General features: G+C 35.1%; 1 protein-coding gene across 5 annotated transcripts in view; it reads right to left on the minus strand.

The window, feature by feature from the left end:
* CRMP (Collapsin Response Mediator Protein) overlaps positions 1 to 18,319 on the minus strand; it is a 747,709-nt gene that overhangs the window by 101,742 nt on the left and 627,648 nt on the right. For all 5 annotated transcript variants that reach the window (XM_069838352.1, XM_069838349.1, XM_069838350.1 and 2 more), the window contains one exon: positions 13,916 to 14,026. In XM_069838352.1, coding sequence (XP_069694453.1) covers positions 13,916 to 14,026 — 111 coding nt within the window. The remainder of the gene's footprint in view (positions 1 to 13,915; positions 14,027 to 18,319) is intronic.

Here is an 18,319-nt window from a genome sequence, read left to right on the forward strand (position 1 = left end):
AAAATTTCTTTTATAATACAGTGACTTTTATTGCTTGTAACTGTGTTTTCTGCCCTCTCAAAATTATATAGCGTTGAGAAGTTTGCCTTGAAATGGAAAGCAGGCAAGTTTAAATTTACTGATATGTTTTCTCATAGTGTCACCAATAACATATCTGAAGTTCATTAATTTTGGTTCACGTTTTTAACAAAATGGAACGAAACTTTTAAATCAACCTGTATTTAAAAAAAGTGGAAAATTATTTTATATTTTTACATTTTGTACAGGTCCATAGTTAATAATATATGCATTGTTAATATTCCAAATGTTTAAAAATGATTGGTACCATGATTTTGATGCGGGTAATTGCATTACCACCCTTGGTAGTAATAAATTGCAAAAAATCTTGGTAGCAGCAGGGTTAAATAAATTAACGCTAAACAAATAAATCGATGAAAACATAAAATACGAAACAGCACGATGAACACCAGAGTTCTACAATACTGAAAATGCTTCTGGATTCATTGTTTGTGTGTTCTGAACCACAGACAAAAAGAACATTCATTTCGTGTGACTGTTGAAATGGTATGAATTTTGTTATTTTTCTTATATAATTTCATTATAACTTGGAGGATTTAGTAAACAACTGTTTTCAGAACATGGGAGGAGTGATAGTAAAGGCAAGAAGAATAAAGTGCATAAGATTTCCTGATGATATGGCGTTATTAGCAGAAGAGGAGATGATACCAAGGGATATGCTACTGGAGCTAAATAACAGTTGCGAGCAGCATGGGATGAAGATAAATGCAAATAAGACGAAGACCATGGTCATAGGAAGAAAAATAAAGAAGGTAAACTTGCGAATTCTAAATGAGGCAGTAGATCAAGTGGACAGCTTCAAATACTTGGGATGTACTATAAGCAGTACATGAGCTGCTGCCAGGAAGTCAAAAGGAGGGCAGCAATGGCCAAGGAAACTTTTAATAGAAAAAGAAGCATATTCTGCGGACCTCCGGAAAAAGAACTAAGAAAGAGACTAGTGAAGTGCTTTGTATGGAGAAGAAAAATGGACATTACGACAAAGCAAATAGAAGCATTTGAAATATGAAATTGGAGAAGAATGGAACATGTGAAGAAATGAAGCTGTGCTGGAAAGAGTGGGTGAAGGAAGAATGATGTTGAAAATGATCAGAAAGAGAAAAATGAATTGGTTGGGTCACTGGCTGAGAAGAAACTTCCTACTGAAGGATTTACTGGAAGGAATGGTGAACGGAGAAGAGCTCGGGGCAGAAGAAGATATCAGATGATAGACGACATTAAAATATATGGATCATATGAGGAGAAAAAGAGTAAAGCAGAAAATAGAAAAAATTGGAGAAAGTTGGGTTTGCAGTGAAAGACCTGCCCTTGGGCAGAACACTGAGTGAATGAATTATAATAAATTATAAACTTGAAATTTTGGCCACAAAGAAGGGCAAAACCTATGCTATACACCTCTCTAATAGTCGGCCTTGGTAGCGCAGTCGGTAGAGTACTGGGCTTCTGTGCTCGAGGTTACGGGTTCGATCCCGGCCCAGGTCGATAGCATTTAGGTGTGCTTAAATGCGACAGACTCAAGTAGTAGATCTACTGGCATGTAAAAAACTCTTGCGGGACAAAATTACGGTACACTGGCGACGCTGATATAACCTCGGCAGTTGCGAGCGTCGTTAAATGAAACATAATTTAGAATTGTGGAGCTTGCATCCAAAACCAAACAAGTCCATAATTTGAAGAAAATAAGTTTATGATGCTTTCGTTATAATTTTACTAGATTCTATCGATATCTGCATTGGTTTTGAGTCAAACTTGGCTAAATTCCATACAAAACTGCATTTAAAATATGGATTTTCAGTCAAAACTGAACACGTTCAAAGGTAACTTGAAAAATAAAATGTTAACACATTTTCAGTCAATACCAAATAAATCCAGTTTGTATATAATCCAATGTACTCTTTTTTCATCCAAAATTAAACAGATCCCTTTTACACATAGAAAAAAACTTTTTATAGATGTCAGTAACCTACTCCTACACCTCTTGAAAATACCAAATGGATCTGCTGTGTAGAAGACAGTAACCTATTGTTTTCACTTCTTGGGATAACCAAAAATATCTGCTGTTCACAGGTGAGCAATCTACATTTGTCTTCCAACTCTCTTTTTTTTTCTCCTTGGAAACCCACTGATCATTATCTCAAGTCACCTCTGTTCTAGTACAATGGCTATATTGTTACATGAATAACTGCATTCAAATGTATTGACTATTGTGTAACTGATATTTTTAACCGCTTACAATAATATAACGAATTTCGCTTTTATTATGTATCCTGAAAAAAATAATGAGGGCTGAAAAGCCCTAAATGATGCATGTTGAATAGATAATTCAATAAAATTCTGAATAGTTGAGATAAATTAGTAATGTTCATGTCAAAACCATTTCCAATCAGTACTGAAAAAGTTCACCTCTGTCAATCAAAACTGAACAATTGCAACAGATATTTTACAGTAGCTCGAGGGCATATTGCGTAAAGCAGAATCTGATTTACAATATCAATTTGTAGATGGCCCCTCAATGTCTTCACAAAATATTACATTCGTAGTATTAAAGTGAGGGTCGATTTCAGTTTTTCTTCACATCCTGAGAAATTAGCATTGATGGACTTGTCAGGTTTTGGACACGAGCTCCACAATTTACCTCTAATATTTCAGGAAATTTCAGGGTGTTAAATATTACACTTTTACTCCCCCATTGTTGCACCACTGTACACACAAAATTAGATATTTATACATCTTGATTACACAACTTTTAACACTGTATCACTTCGGAATATGTATGATAAGACTTTCTTGTGTTAAATTCTAACGTACCTTGTTTACATGTTTCGACCTATTTATGGGTCATCTTCAGAACTGGTCATTGTTGGTCTTGGCACCTCTTGTTTTGTTTCCTGTGAGGGTGTGTTCGTGTGGTATAGTGTAGAGTCAAAGAGTGTGTGTGTTCTGAAACAGAGTTGTGTGTTGAGAATTTCGTTGGGGTGTGTTTTCGTGTGTCTGTATATTTCATATTGTTCTAGTGTGTTTAGTTTCTGGCTTTTTTGGTTGGATGTGTAGTATTTCCATGTCTGTGTTGATGTCTCTGTGGATGTGGTTAGCATTTGTGATGTGTTCTGCATATGTGGAGGTGTTTTGTAATTTTGTTATGGCTGTTATGCTAACCACACCCACAGAGACATCAACAGACATGGAAATACTACACATCCAGCCAAAAAGCCAGAAACTAAACACACTAGAACAATATGAAATATACAGACACACGAAAACACACCCCAACGAAATTCTCAACACAACTCAATTTCAGAACACACACTCTCTTTAACTCTACATTATACCACACGAACACACATCACAGGAAACAAAACAAGAGTCACCAAGACCAATAACGACCAGTTCTGAAGATGACCCATAAATAGGTCGAAACATGTAAACAAGGTACCTTAGAATTTAACAGAAGAGAGTCTTATCATACATATCCCGACTAGATATTTGTAACACAGAATGTGTTTAAGATAATGAAATCATTACAACTTTCGATTTCATTCTCATAGCATGCAGAAAGGCATGTAATAATTGAGTGTTGGTATATATGTCTTCTAAGTAATGCGACATTGCCACTCCTTATGAATGACTAATGTCAGTCGTCATGTTTTTTGCAATAGATAAAATAAAACAGAAATAAGTTATAATAAAGACATAGTTGTTTATTGTAAGCGTGAGTTCTTTTTTTAACATGTCACATACTGTATGACATCATCAGTGTTTGTTTGACATCGGTAGTAGGACAGACACTTGCAGTGATCTTGCTCTCAAGGAATTGCCATTTATTTCAGTCTATGCTTGCTAAATAATATTTATAGTCAAAGCTTGGCAAAAGGAAAAACGGAAGTGGAGGGCCAAACATTTCGTCTGGAAAGAGAAGTACTGGTACGTCAAGGTGACCCGTTATCTCTTAAAATTTTTACGAGCGTCATGGAGGATGTTTTCAGAAGAATCAGATGGAACCAGAAACGTGGAGTAAGCATAAATGGAAGACGACTGACAAATCTGAGATTCGCTGATGATGTGGTTCTGTTTGGAAGATCACCAATGGAATTGTAGTCTATGCTCCAAGAACTGAGTACTGGTACACAAAGCAGAACAGCGGGCCTATCCATGAACAAAATTGATGACTAATTGACCCCAAACCCCAATCACAGTAGATGGAACGATTGTACCATTTTTAAATGAGTATGTGTACCTAGATCAACAAGTATCCTTCGAAGACAGCAAGGAGAGAGAAATACAACGGAGAATCGTACTGACATGGCGTGCATTTTGGTCCCTTAAGGGGAGGCAGAGGTGAATATTTCAAAATCCACAAAATTTATCCGATTTGTTTGAAATTGATCATGGATACTAAGTATGTTATTAGTAATGGACATACCAAGTTTAAACTTTCTAAGTGCAATAGTTCTGTAAATATTAATAATTTTATAAAACTTTATATCGTTTGATATACAATGCTCCATGCACCATATTGTAAGAAATTTTCAATATTTCTTTTTATTTATATGTTCAGAGAAGGTATATAAATAATGATAAGTATTAGTTTATTATGGGAATAATATAGTAATACATTTATCTTGGTTCTAATTTCATACTTTTAAGGGCACAAAATCAAAAACTAACATCGGAATATCAAAATAAAGATAATAAAAATGGAAAAAAACAAATTTTCATTTTTTTCTTCAGTTTTGTTCGAAAATTTCACCTCTGCCTCCCCCTAAATTCGTGTTTATAGATAAAACCCTTAGCAGAACACTAAAACTAGACACCACCCTAAAAACCTGCATTTATCCAGTATTGTTCTATGGAAATCAGATATGTTCTAAACAGACGAAAGCGATACAAATATGCCAATGGAAGATGATACGCAAAATTCGAGGCTTATCCTTAAGAGACAGAATCACCAACGAAGAACTGCTTCAAAAGGCATCCACTACAGATATCGCACGTCTAGCTTTTAAAAGTAAATGAAGCTGGGGAGGCCACATCACAAGAATGGAGGACGACCGATGGACCTACAAGTCTACCATGTGAGACCCCAGAGCAAGCAGGCAGTTTCGAGGCAGACTAAGGAGAAGATGGGCAGACATCTTCAAAGAACACGTAAGTCGATAATGGTCCAGGACAGCAAGAGGAAGAGGAGAGTGGAAAATTCTAGGTAACAGCCTGAACAGTGTCCACGATTAAGTGTCTATACTAAAGTGGAGTAGCTCACCAAGTTAGGTATGTAAGAGCTAAATCCTTAACACAGAGGTAATCAGAACACTGCACTCTCGTGCTAGCGTCTCTTACCCGCAGGTCTCTTACAGCACCAGCGTGCATTCGTGGCTGCTGGCAGGTAGCTTCCTCCTGCATGAGGGTGCATGTCACCATGCACTGCTTACCCGTAACCCATTTCAGCGAGTACTGACGACCACTGCCTTAATAGGAGGCCATTGCCCTACAGGGACATAAATAGGCTTATCTTTATCTTTATCTTATCCATTGCAACGCGCTTACACAACTGTGACAGTCATTAGCAAGAAGTGACAATGTATTACTTACAAGACACAATACACCACAGTCAATTTTATATCTTTCTTGCACGCCTTGAAGATGAGATATTTGACTGAGATTTGATGACAAGTGAAGGGTTTAGAGCCATAGTGGGCCAAGCGCCATTTATTAAAAACGGAGAAAGCAAGGGTTAAAGTTAAGTGAATATCATAATTTAATGAAGAGTGACATATAATTTAGTTTTAATGTGTATACTTTATATTACTTGCTATATGTTTCCATTGAATTATGGTAATAACTTCATTTTAACCCCTGTTTGCTACAGTTTTAGTAAATGGCGCTTGGCCCACTATGGTTCTGAACCCTTCAAATCATCCCTATCAAATCAATATGCTTAAGATAACGAAACCATTAACCAACCCATTTCATCTTAAATGCGTGTACGAATAGTGAGGGATGTAATTGTTGAGCAGGTGAAAATGTTTCAAGATCTGTATCACGGTTCGTAAGAGGCTGTAGTTTTAATTCCTTCTCAGCATATGTATTAGTTGTGGACAGTACATTACGTTCTTAGTTCCAGGAAGTACTAGAGGTACTCAATCCATACCGCCTACTGTAATTATTATCAATGAACAAAAAACACCCTACTGCAAAAATAACAGAAACTTGAGCTGTCTTCAGACTGTGGAGTGAGACGAGGACATTATGATTTGTCTCTAACTAAAATGTTTAAACAGAAAAGCGAAGCAAATATCTCGTCAACATATCACCGAAAATTTTCGGTTCGGAGCATGCACACTGTGGCTAACTTTGACTTAGAAAAAAATTCAAGTCACTCAACTATTATGTTTCTCATTGTACGTATTCGGCATTAAGATTTCAACGTTTGGATACGGTACATTATTACTAGATTGGGAATTACTTTTAACGTCACGATTTCTTTTCCTATAAAGTTTCATATATTCTCGGCGACTGCATCCTGTATACATGTTTTTCTGTGCGTTACGTCATATGCTTGCAGTTAAAGTTATTCATGATGCTCTCAGCATTGCAGTTGCGTAAGCCAAACAAACATGGTCCTAACTCCTAAACCGTAAAAGATGGATCAAAACGGACTGCAATTCTGGAAAGGTCCCATGTATTGACGTACTTAACTTCCAATATATGCCGGTCTATCTTTTATGGTTTACCCATAGCAAGTGGCTGAATGTCTGCAAAATTCGGAGAAGTGTTGCATGTTTTTGGATTATTATTTACAATATTCAATTTTATTTTGGCAATAAAATAAACCTATTTTGTGGATAGATCAGTTTTTATTATTTCATTTATATATAAAACATATTGTCATAAATACGCCAGATATTAAGTTTAGTTATTAGCACCCAAAGATGGGATTGCGTCAGGTTACGAGGAAATTTGTCCATTTCATCCTAATGACCCTTGCTTAAGGATATATGTACGTGAACGACCACAAATATCAGAAAATGCAGGTTCTAAATTTCTAAAATTTTATAAAGAAAGAACTCACAATTGGACAAAAATTACAAGATACCACAACAAGACTTATTAGAACTTAAATACCTTACAAAAATGTAAAAAGGTTACTAATAATATTTTTTAGAACTCACTTTTTACTTTAAATTAAATTTTTCAAAATTTGAAAATTTTCATACACGTTATTTCATAACTCCACAACCATTAGAGATAGAATTCTGAAATTTTGTACACTGACTTAACATGCATTTATGCAAAAGGTAGACTACAGTAATGCCCATTTCTTTGAAAATAGAAAAATTAGGTCACAATATATTATGTAAATTTTAATATATTTTATATAGGACAAATAAAAAATTAACTGTCTTAAAATAAACAACTCTACATGTCTGAGAGTAGTCTACTTTTCAGAAATAAGTGTTTATTACATGCAGGAAAAATATTAAACATGTTAGAGAGACCACAATAATGTTATGGTTGCCAAATGATGTAACTGCAGAATTTGTTTGTTTGTTTTTTTTTTCATACTTTGGTAAGACTGCTTTGAAAAATGAAGGGTACACGGGAAAAACGAACAATGTCACAATGCTGTTAAGGGTGATGTCATTATCTAATTCACTGTATTACTACACTGGTGGCCATAATTCTGGAAACTTTTTGTTTTTGTGCTGAATTATTATATAATCTGCATTGATTCACAGATTTATACAATTGAAAATGTTACTTGTGACTGATTCGTTAATTATGGGGTTATAATAAAGGTAATATATTAAATCCTGAATATTTTAACAATAAATAATCATTACTATGTGGGAAATTATGTTCTTGTCACTTAAGATCTAATTATTAATTTCAAACTTCATTAAAATTTCCCATTATTTACTGTAATAAAAACTGGTCCATTATTGATTTTAAGATTATTGTTGATCGGTAGAAGCAGAAGCATTGTTGAGCACTGTTAGCATAAAATGTGGACATTATTAGTGTGTTTCTATCATTTGTCTGACTTAAGATTTCGTTAGGTTAATATCTGATTGCTTTACAACAAACTTTATTGATCATTTTATCACAATGGATCCACGAAAGGGCTGAACACCTTCTAGGGCAGTCACACTTCGAGAAGAAGGCTACACATTCAAGGAAATTGCAAGAAAACTTGGTAATGGTGCTACAGTGTCTGGCGTCCAGATGGTATGGCAGAAGTACAAATCCACAAAATCTTGTAAAACAACATTTAGGAGTAAGTCCAAGAGATGTGAGGCAGATTTGTCGATTAGCATTGAGAGATCGAAGGAAATCTAAAGAGATACAGGAAGTTCTACACAGCAATTGACTTAGTATTTCAGTATTTCAGTGAATCCATTGTGATAAAATGATCAATAAAGTTTGTTGTAAAGCAGTGAGGTGTTAACCTAACGAAATCTTAAGTCAGACAAATGATAGAAACAAATTAATAATGTCCATATTTTTATGTTAACAGTGCTCAACAATGCTTATACTGATCAACAATAATCTTAAACTCAACAATGGACCGGTTTTTATTACAGTAAATAATGGGAAATTATAATGAAATCTGAAATTAATATTTAGATCTTAAACGACAAGAACATAATTTCCCACATAGTAATGATTATTTATTGTTAAAATATTCAGGATTTAATATAATACCTTTATTATAATTAACGAATCAGTCGCAAGTAACATTTTCAATTGTATAAATCTGTGAATCAATGCAGATGTTATAATAATTGAATACAAAAACAAAAAGTTTCCAGAATTATGGCCAGCAGTGTACAAACAAACGTGTTATTTTTACCAAAAGTGGTAAAGGAGAATTAAAACCACGGGTACACTCATCATTTCCTTCATTTCAAATAGAAACATCAATAAATTTAGCAGTAATATGCTGAAATAGATCAATATCTCAACCTTAATGAAAATGTGACATTGTTCGTTTTTCCCGTGTACCCTTCAAATATTATTAGTAATCTTTTTATACTTTTATAAGATATTTAAGTTCTAATAAGTCTTGTTGCGGTACCTTGTAATTTTTGTCCAAATTGAGTTCGTTTTCTTATAAAAATTTAGAAATTTAGAGCCTGCAATTTCTGATAATATTTCTGGTCATTCACGTACTGTACATAAACCCTTAAATAATGTTATTCAACGCAACTTGTCAACCCAAGTGTGATAGAAACCGTGCTAAACATGACAGCTGTGCGTTAACATGTATTTGTGTACGATTAATTAACCGTATTTCATTCTGTAGCTTCCTTTTCATACAGTCATAGCCGAAGTTCGGGAATTCGAGTCCAGCTGATGGAGATGATATTTTGATGTTTCTTTTTAAGTTAAGGGACACCAAGCCTGAGCTAGAAGCAAACACATTTCTTAATTGCCAATATACAGGGTGATTCACGAGGGGTTACCATCACTTACGGCGCTTATTTCGAAAGACATTCTGAGCAAAAACTGTCATATAAACATGGGTCCTATGCTTAATATTTTCAGAGATACACTAATTTGAAGTGTCTGACAAAGTATCTTTTTATTTTTATATATATATTTATTTATTTATTTTAGTTTTAAGATTAAAAGAATGTTACAAATAGAGAATGAACTATTCAAAAGTATACTTTCTTTAATTGACTTGTATTCTGAATATATATATTATTTTACTGTACCGAAGTACATATGATATTTCCATGCAGATATTCTGCGTCATCATACGATGAAAGAGTAATGGAACGGAGAAAAATTATCTCCGGCGCCGGGATTTGAACCCGGGTTTTCAGCTCTACGTGCTGATGCTTTATCCACTAAGCCACACCGGATACAACTCCGACGCCGGTTAGAATCGTCTCAGATTAAGCTCCAACTCTTGGGTTCCCTCTAGTGGCCGCCCTCTGCACTACGTCATAGATGTCTATGAACGCAGGACCGAAGTCCACACATGTGCTGAGGTGCCGGGTTCAAATCCCGGCGCCGGAGAGAATTTTTCTCCGTTCCATTACTCTTTCATCGTATGATGACGCAGAATATCTGCATGGAAATATCGTATGTACTTCGGTACATTAAAATAATATATATATGATATGCGTAAATCACTTCGTGATTTAAGACGGCGCTTATTCCGTCGGATCCCGGCCAACTAGTCACTCATATCGAGTGCACCTCAGCACATGTGTGGACTTCGGTCCTGCGTTCATAGACATCTATGACGTAGTGCAGAGGGCGGCCACTAGAGGGAACCCAAGAGTTGGAGCTTAATCTGAGACGATTCTAACCGGTGTCGGAGTTGTATCCGGTGTGGCTTAGTGGATAAAGCATCAGCACGTAGAGCTGAAAACCCGGGTTCAAATCCCGGCGCCGGAGATAATTTTTCTCCGTTCCATTACTCTTTCATTGTATTCTGAAGCTAAAATTGTATTGCTCATTCCTTAGTTGCTTTGTACAGATTTGTTTTTTTTTTTCAAATTGTTAACTATCATCATCATCATCATCATCCTTCACGAATTAGGCCTCTGTACTAGACCTGTTTCGGCCCCATCTAGCAGTCTTCTAAAAGGTCTTCCTGGTCGACGATGTCCTCTAGGTTTATACTGAATCATAATTTTTGGGATTCTTGAATTTTCCATTCTTCTTACATGATCTAGCCGATTGAATTTGTATCTGCTGATTTTTTCTTCTACTGACTACTTCTAATTGTTCTAAAATTTCTTCATTCCTTTTTCAGTCTAAAAGAGTATATCCTGCTGTCCTCCTGAAAAATTTCATTTCCGTTGCTTTGATTCTGTTCATGTCTTTCTTCTTTAATGTCCAAATCTCGCTTCTGTATAAAAGGGAGGGTAATGCTAGTGTATTATATATTTTTATTCTTGTAGATTTTGTACTAATTTAGCTTTTAATGTATTGTTTATTATTCCTAGAATTTGTGTAAATTTGATAATTTTCCTTGTTCACATCTTTTTCATTTTGATAAGATATTTCACAGATAATTGAAATTTTGTACCTGTTCGAGGTATTGGTTATTGTGTATTATCTTACTTCTGACTGGGTCTTGTCCTGAAAATGCCATTACTTTTGATTTTTGTGCTAAAATATATTTTTTTTCAAGCCTAAAAAAAGCAGTATAAGGATAGGTTTTTAACTAAAATTACATTATTCTTACACATTTATCACAATTGTTACAGATCACACGACTTCTAGCTACCTGATTCAATACAGTTCAATTTTGCATCCTAATGTACAGTCTTATTGAAGAGTTTACAAGAATGACGTGATTTGTAACAGTTGTTTTGATAAGTGCGTAACAAAAATGTAATTTTGTAGTTAAAAAAAAACCAAGCAACTATGAAATTAACAACACATTTTTAGCTTCAGAATAGGCCTACTAGACAATTAAAGAAATGGTACTGCTGAATATTTCATTCTCTATTTGTAACATTCTTTTACTCTTAAAACTAAAGAAAAAAATGTATTTTTTAACAATTTCAGATTAGTGTAACTCTGAAAATATTGAGTATAGGACCCATATTTATATGCCATTTTTTGCTCAAAATGTCTTCGGGAATATGCCATTTTTTGCTCAAAATGTCTTCGGGAATATGCCATTTTTTGCTCAAAATGTCTTCGGGAATATGCCATTTTTTGCTCAAAATGTCTTCGGGAATATGTTCCATAAGTAGCGTTAAACCTTTGTGAATCACCCTGTATATGGAACTATTTTACACAGATCAGAAAAATTTTGCGCGCTAGTTGAAGATTTCAAGGACTTTCTTTGATATGTACATTATTATTTAAGATTAATTATGAATAAGAGGAAATATAATTTGTATTTTTTTTTCTATAATTGAGCCTTTCAGAGCAAAAGTGGTGTAAGTCAAAATTGGGTAATGAGGTTTAAAGTAAAAATTCTCTAAAATACAGCGCAAAGTAGCAGTTAATATGTCCTTCTTGCTATCCACCGACTCCTAATAGTTTAAATAAATTGAATATTAATTGCTACTTTGGGCTGTATTTTACAGAATGTTTACTTTAACCCTCATTACCCACTTTTGACTTACACCACTTCTGCTCTGAATGGCTCAATTGTACAAAAAGAAAGACAATTTCTAAAAGAAAACAATGTTTCAATTTGCTTGAACTTTTGCAAAGATATTCTTCTCTGCAGTTCGTGGAGGTTGAACCACAATAATTAGGATACAAAGACAACCAATATTCATGGAAAATATCATATGATCAATTTTTAGTACTAAAATTAAAAAAAAAATGTATTAATTATAATTATTGGTTTTGAACACTCCATATGAAGTGGTTCAGAATAAAATTTGTATTGTAATGTTAGCTACAAATAAATTTAAAGTTTATAATGATAAGATTTATGACTTTGAAAAAATGTATACTTGCAAAATGACACTAAAAATATGCAAATTTTATTTCCTTCTTATTCACAATAATTTAAATATTAATTCATAATTTATAGACCAAAAGGAAGGTCATGTAATGTTGTTCTATTGGTGGCAAAATTTTTCTGAAGTGTGTACAAAATAGTTCTACTGATATTTTTATTAAGAAAAATGCATGCTTGCAGCTTAGGTTAAAGGAAGACTCCACTGAAAATCATGAACATTTTTCCAAATTTTTTTTAGCTATTTCACTTATTCAGAATTTATATTTTCATACCCCAAATGGATTGAGCTCAATTCTGATTACAAATACTCGTATGTTTACACTTTTTAAATTAAGGCTGGAAGGGGGCGTGGAATTTAAGGAGCTGTCAAAATTGTTTTTCATTGAAGAATTCTTTTTTAAAATTTCTGATTACAAATCTAGTAACTTTTTGTTGGCTCCCTGAAGTTACTAGATGAATGTAGCAGAGGAGAATATTAATTTGCATAAATATTCATTTTATTTTCAAATCTATTTTTCTGTGTTCATTTTTGTTGATTCAACACCAACTTTCTTATGCCAAATATTAATCAATCTGGATGAAATTTTTACTGCAAGTATTTATGAGGTAGCTGCATGTTTCTATGCATTTATTTTGTGAGAAATGCTGCTAGTTTATTTTATTAATATTTTTCTTAATGCTGCTAGTTTATTTTATTAATATTAATAAAATAAACTAGTACCATTTCTCACAAAATAAATGCATAGAAACATGCAGCTACCTCATAAATACTTGCAGTAAAAATTTCATCCAGATTGATTAATATTTGCCATAAGAAAGTTGGTGTTGAATCAACAAAAATGAACACAGAAAATTAGATTTGAAAATAAAATGAATATTTATGCAAATTAATATTCTCCTCCGCTACATTCATCTAGTAACTTCAGGGAGCCAACAAAAAGTTACTAGATTTGTAATCAGAAATTTTAAAAAAGAATTCTTCAATGAAAAACAATTTTGACAGCTCTTTAAATTCCACGCCCCCTTCCAGCCTTAATTTAAAAAGTGTAAACATACGAGTATTTATAATCAGAATTGAGCTGAATCCATTTGGGGCATGAAAATATAAATTCTGAATAAGTTAAATAGCTAAAAAAAATTTGGAAAAATTTTCATGATTTTCAGTGGAGTCTTCCCTCAAGTATATGAGCCCCTTCAGTCAGGGGCCATTTTTATGCTTGAACATGCAAAATTTTCCCTATAAATGATAGTAAATTATTATAGCATTATGAATAAGAGAGATTCCGCAAAAGTATAGTTCTCATTTACTCTGTAATCATAAAGAGTTCACCGCCACATTAGCCACCTATTTTTTGTTCAGTACTGGCTGGTAATTGGGATAACTTTACTTACTTATCATGGTGGTCCCACCGGCCAGCGCAGCCTTTGTCCCTTGGTAAAAGTCATCCGCAGTCTCAGCTCCCATGAACTCAGTCTGCAGATGTGTGTGAGGGTCAATTCCACCTGTGCAAAAATATCTCAGAGTATTAATCCACTTCTCCTTCATTGTGCAGTTTATTGACAAATCACATTTCAAACAACTTTCCATTCAGATCCATTTCCGCAAAATGTAACAACTTGAAAATCGACTAAAGATATTTTCATTTAAGTTACTAAATGCCTATGAATTATGGTCCTATCTAAAATGTTACAAAGTAAATTATGGAAATAATGAATAATTTCGAAGGAAAAATTGTTCCGGAGCCGGGTATCGAACCCGGGACCTTTGGTTAAACGTACCAACGCTCTTCCAACTGAGTTACCCGGGAACTCTACCCGACACCGATCCAATTTCTCCCTCTATATCCACAGACCTCAAAGTGGGCTGACAACAGTCAAGCAACCAACATCGAGTGCACACCAACTCTGTGTGACCCGGCCCCGGAACAATTTTTCCTTCGAAATTATTCAAATCAACTTTACAGGGAGTTATACTTGAAAGCTTGATTTGCATAATACACGTCACTGTTCGTTAACAGAAAACCACAATTTAAGTCACACAGAGTTAGTGTGCACTCAATGTTGATTGCTTGATGGTTGTCAGTCCACTTTGAGGTCTGTGGATATAGAGGGAGAAATTGGATCGGTGTCGGGTAGAGTTCCCGGATAGCTCGGTTGGAAGAGCGTTGGTACGTTTAACCAAAGGTCCCGGGTTCGATACCCGGCCCCGGAACAATTTTTCCTTCGAAATTATTCAAATTAACTTTACAGGGAGTTATACTTGAAAGCTTGATTTGTATGGAAATAATGTTCCTTGGAAAACATTAGAGGACACAGACTTCTAGATAGTTATTTATGATACAAGTGTTAAAAATAAAACATTTTATTTCGCAAATGAGAATGTTTGCGAAACGAGGCCGCAGGACGAATGTAACAAACCTACAAACAAAATAACATTTTAACAAGAGTGTCGTACTTTTTTTGGCAGCCGTTCATCCGTGCTGGTATAGAAATATTCCCCAACTTCTCTATGCTGCATTCCTACTCACTGCAATAGTGAAACGTTATCACATTAGAAGTAAGCGTGGTATAGCTCAGTGTTAGAGCATTAGACAGGTTCCTGGTTGTCCCATATATTTTTTTAATAAATACATTCAATTATTAATTGTTTCATATAATGATCAATAAAATATTTGATGAAGCAATTTATTTAATGTGTATGTTTCTTAACCAAAAACATACATTTTAAAAGTAGGTCTGCCATTGCATCTGGTGGAAACAACAACCGACAATCGGCTACAACAATTGAAATTCAGCGTTTAAAATAATTCTCTCTCCAGTGTTAAATATAGTCTACTTTTCGCACGCTAACGTATAATATTCAATTTTTTAACACGTCTGGCGTTAAATGATACACTTTTAGGAATGGCTGCCTAAATATAATTTAATGTTTCTGGAATGAAGTTAACATCTCAAGTTTATGGACTAAACAACAAAGTGCAGAAAATAATTAAAGTTTACCTTAAAAAATTGGGGTCCTCGGCCATTCCTGTGCGATTATGTAGCAATATTAGGCATTCATTAGCGAGAAACCTTTGTAGTGTGACTAGCAGGTACAAGGCCTCAGCTTTCGAGAACACGGTAGCTTGGACGGTAGCCATCAGCACTCGTAATTCTAGACTGTCCTCGGTCGTAGGTTCGAATTTCGGTTAAGCTCATTACCTGTTTTTTTTTTTTGGGTCTATCATCTGATATCTTCTTCTGCCCTGAACTCTTCTCCCATTCACCATTCCTTCCAGTGCATCCTTCAGAAGACAATTTCTTCTCAACCAGCGACCCAGTCAATTCCTTTTCCCCTTCCTTATCAGTTTCAGCATCATTCTTTCTTCACCCACTCTTTCCAACACAGCTTCGTTTCTTATTCTGTCCGTCCATTTTCACACGCTCCATCCTTCTCCATATCAACATTTCAAATGCTTTTAGTCGCTTCGCTTCACTTCGTCGTAATGTCCATGTTTCTGCCCCATACAATGCTACACTCCACACACAGCACTTCACTAGTATTTGTCTTAATTCTTTCTCCAGAGGGCCACAGAAGATTCTCCTTTTTCTATTAAAACTTCCTATGCCATTACTATTCTCCTTTTGACTATATTCACAGCAAAATCGTAACTTTTAGGGGAGAGTCGGGAGTATCGGACATCGGGTAATATCGGACAGTGAGTTTCTTTCATCTACCACACGATGATAGTACCTGATTGACATGGTTACGTTTCTGTGATGTCGCATAGAGAAACGTAACCATGTCATTCAGGTACTACCATATGATGGTAGATGAAAGAAACGCACCGTCCGATATTACCCGATGTCCGATACTACCCGACTCTCCCCTACGATTCTCATCTGGATAGATTGCATTGTAAAATACAAAAGTTTATAAGAAGTGAGACGTAAACATTTTTTTCATAATTCTATAAGCAGTTGTATTGGGAAGTCTTAATTATTTACCACATTTACGCATTGAATTCTTTGGACTGCGGATAAAACCTCGATTGTCCTCAACCGACTCATCAATAGTGGATGGTATTCCTGTTCATCCATATTTTGTACAATCGTTACCATGGACTGAATGTTACTGGATTTGTTCGATTGGCGTCTTTTTTTAAGTACCATAATTACTTACAAATGGCTTTTAAGGCACCCGGAGATTCATTGTCGCCCTCACATAAGCCAGCAATCGGTCCCTATCCTGAGCAAGATTAATCCAGTCCCTACCATCATATTCCACCTTCCTCAAATACATTTTAATATTATCCTCCCATCTATGTCTCGGACTCTCCAAAGGTATTTTTCCCCTCAGGTCTTCCAACTAACACTCTTATGCATTTCTGGATTCACCCATACGTGCTACATGCCCTGCCCATCTCAAACGTCTGGATTTAATATTCCTAATTATGCTAGGTGAAGAATTCAATGCGTGCAGTTATGTGTTATGTAAATTTCTCCGCTGTGGAGTAATGGTTAGCACGTCTGATCGTGAGACAAGCGGGTCCGGGTTCAAATCCTGGTTGGGACAGGTTACCCGGTTGGGGTTTTTTCCGAGGTTTTCCCTCAACCAATTGAAGCAGAACTGCTGGCAACTTTCGGTGCTGAACCTCGGACTCATTTCGCCATCATTAATTCACATATCATTATCATCATCATCATCCTACCCAATCATTCACAGAATAGGAGTGGTAAGCACAATAAGCCTCAGGCTGCAGTGCAAGCCTTCGGGTCCCTCCTCCGTACAAGAAAAGAAAAATCTCCCTTCTCCTGTAACTTCATCCCTCTTAGTTCCAAATATTTTCCTAAGCACCTTATTCTCGAACATCCTTAATCTCTGTTCCTCTTTTAAAGTGAGAGTCCAAGTTTCAGAACCATACAGAACAACTAGTAACGTAACTGTTTTATAAATTCTAACTTTGAGCTTCTTTGAAAGCAGACTGAATTACAAAAACTTCTCAACCAAATAAGAACAGGCATTTCCAATATTTATTTTATTTATTTTAGTAGGTTATTTTACGACGCTTTATCAATATCTCAGGTTATTTAGCGTCTGAATAAGATTAAGGTGACAATGCCGGTGAAATGAATCCGGGGTCCAGCACCGAAAGTTACCCAGCATTTGCTCATATTGGGTTGAGGGAAAACCCCGGAAAAAACCTCAACCAGGTAACTTGCCCCGACCGGGAATCGAACCCGGGCCACCTGGTTTCGCGGCTAGACGCGCTAACTGTTACTCCACAGGTGTGGACTTCAATATTTATTCTGCGCTCAATTTCCTCTCAAGTATCATTTAAATTTGTTACTGTTGCTCCAAGGTAGTTTAATTTTTCTACCCTTTCAAAGAATAAAATTTCCAATTTTTATATTTCCATTTCGTACTACTTTTTTTTTTAATACTAACCACAGAAAAACCTGGTGAGCCAGTCTCTCATTTGGCATCTGTTTAAAGTGACTATTGTGTTTCACTCAAACTATAATTGTTTGAAAACCCAACATGACTTCTAGGACACGGTGTGTCATTACAGATAATTGTATTCATTTAGAAAATTAATACCACTGTTAAGTGTACTTAAGAATTAGACAATGTTAAATTAACTAATTTGGTCTTTATTCTCCCCGCATTTATTAATGACCCTATTTGTGTACGAATAATAATTTTTCCTTAAATTAAAATTAAGTTGAACATTTCGCTAAGTTTTTTTCATTTAGCCTACTGCACGCATTCTCAGTCATAGAACAACAGCGAGGTTCTTATCGCTTGCGTGACGC

This window comes from Periplaneta americana, chromosome 10 (genome assembly GCF_040183065.1).
Source record: "Periplaneta americana isolate PAMFEO1 chromosome 10, P.americana_PAMFEO1_priV1, whole genome shotgun sequence".
Taxonomy (NCBI): Eukaryota; Metazoa; Arthropoda; class Insecta; order Blattodea; family Blattidae; genus Periplaneta; species Periplaneta americana.